The 2,378-nt window shown below is 38.2% G+C and overlaps 1 protein-coding gene across 1 annotated transcript; it reads right to left on the reverse strand.

Moving 5' to 3' along the window:
- Positions 1–447: 447 nt before the first annotated feature.
- LOC117940981 (integrin alpha-10-like) lies at positions 448–2,373 on the reverse strand (the record flags this gene model as incomplete). Its single annotated transcript, XM_034866089.1, has 3 exons — positions 448–645; positions 754–900; positions 2,317–2,373. Coding segments are annotated over 3 exons (402 nt in total), but the record flags the coding sequence as incomplete, so codon positions are not given.
- Positions 2,374–2,378: the final 5 nt, after the last annotated feature.

The raw sequence follows: 2,378 nt of genomic DNA on the forward strand, positions 1-2,378 counted from the left end.
TCCCAGTAGATTAGCAGTTTCTGAAATACTCAGACCAGCCCTTCTGGCACCAACAATCATGCCACGTTCAAAGTCACAAAAAATCAACTTCTTCCCCATACTGATGCTCGGTTTGAACTGCAGGAGATTCTCTTGACCATGTCTACATGCCTAAATGCACTGAGTTGCCGCCATGTGATTGGCTGCTTAGAAATTAAGTGTTAACGAGCAGTTGGACAGGTGTACCTAATAAAGTGGCCGGTGAGTGTATATATATATGTATATATAATTTTAAATCACGTAACATTTTACATCCTTAGACAGACAGTAGAGACGAAACACTTGCTCCCCGCATAGTCACCAATCACCCAATTTCTGTCTGTTTTCTTCGTGAGCCAACTAACTCCCATTCCCCCAAAAATACAACAAAACTAGAACAAGATCTGTGTCAGGTTTTCTCCGTCTTACCTGGCTGAAAGTGCTGCGTATCCCTATGTTTCTGTCACCAAGGTAGATGTAGACCACCCCCCTGTTAAAATCCTGAAGGGGGGCTCCAACAGCAACGTCTCGGAGTCCATCTCCATTCAGATCTGCAAGACTGGATATGGTGGTGCCAAATCTCCCCATGGATGGTGCAGTCATAGTCAGTTTACTTTCAAGTTTCATCTGTGGGAAAGAGGAACATACATTCAATGATAAAGAAAATAAATGAATCAGCTCCCAGCAACCTCAATTAAACTCAAACACTGTTTCTGAGTCTTTATCTAAGCCCACCTCATCAGTCAGTGTGTAGATGTAGATCTGGCCTTCTTTCTTCTCCAGAGGCTGGTAAAACAGTGGAGCTCCTACCAGCAGGAAATCAGTGTTACCGTCTGAGTTGACATCTACTGAGCACAACTCTGCACCAAAGTAGGAACCGATCTGAAAAGCAAAGTTTATATCATTTAACCCTCCTGTTTTCCTTGAGTCAAATTGAGCCTAGTTTTTAAAAGTTTCTACTTAAATTTGGGTTTTCTTTCAACAAAATTATCCAAAAATGATGTGGATGGTTCCCTAAGACCATTACTCTTCACAGGTAGAATAAACGATCAGTTCACCTCCTGGGCCCTATCTTGCACCCGGGCGCAGCCCAAAGCCCGTGCAAGCCCAACTGCTGCTATTTAAAATAGCAACAGTGCCCTAGTGCCCCAGTGGCCGTGTTTTATCAAAGTGACAAAAATGTCAAAAAACACTTCAAAAACATGGGGGAAAAATACAAACATCAGAAGTCCAAAACAAATTTACAAAAACATCAGAAAAGTGTCAAAGAAAGATGACCAAAACGTTGAAACAAAAGGTTTTCTTTTAAAATTTGGGCCAGAAAAACAAAAAATTGCATAGCAGACGGGAAGATATCAAAAGGGTTAAGTTAAAAAGTGACAAACAAGCTTACATGTCTACAAGAAAGTGAGGATAAATGTGTATTGTGCTTCGAACAGATTGATTCTTTCACTCATTTCCTCTCAGTTTTTCTAAAAACAAAACTAGGAGCTAGTGCAAGGAAGTGCCCTGGTTTCCTCTCTGAACCCGCAGAAATAATGTGCACATAAAGGTGACAATAAGGGGCTATGGGTGGAAAATGGCAGTTGTGCTACAAGCTGGTGCAATGCATCTCTCCTTGTTCCTGTACAAGGTTAATGTTTAATTGTACATTGTCCCTTTTTAAATAAAATTACATTAAATTACATGTAGCATTTGACATCTTTAAATGCATTTTATTTAATAAATCTGCATGGTTTCTTTGGGGTAAAAATACAGTCATGGCCAAGCAGCCTCTTCCAAGAAGCATGTTAATTTAGTTTTCTGAGTCATTTTGCTAAATCAAACCTACAGTCTTTTTGCAGCACATTTTAATGTTAGGGGTTTGGGGGTTTTACTGAGTAACGAAATGTCCTAAATATGATACCATTGAGAATATTGGTGATATTACAAAAAGGCAATAGTGAAGACTGAAGTTTAAACATGCTAAACGCAGCACCAATAAAGCAAAAAATAACTTAACTATTAGTCAGAGTTATTCTTAATTTCGACTTCTTTTAAACTTCAAAATAAGGTATAATTTCATACAAATGAGGTTTGTTGACCATGAATCGCAAAAAGAAGTATAAAACTAATGGTAACAAATTAGGGGTGTATACAGCCTACTGGTGCTACTAAAGGAAAAGTGTTGGAAAAAAAAGACAAACAAATTTTTATAAAACGTGAAAAGTAGAGAAAAAAAAGCTACAAATAGTGTTAATTTTCAACAATTTTGACACATAAAGTTAAAAAAAAAACTTTCTCAAGACAGTAACCAACCTGTTCCCCATTTATTCTTTGGGTTGTGGTCCAGTATGTTCCATCATGTGTGAAAAGTACGA

This window comes from Etheostoma cragini, unplaced genomic scaffold (assembly GCF_013103735.1).
Source record: "Etheostoma cragini isolate CJK2018 unplaced genomic scaffold, CSU_Ecrag_1.0 ScbMSFa_3924, whole genome shotgun sequence".
NCBI classification, from domain to species: domain Eukaryota; kingdom Metazoa; phylum Chordata; class Actinopteri; order Perciformes; family Percidae; genus Etheostoma; species Etheostoma cragini.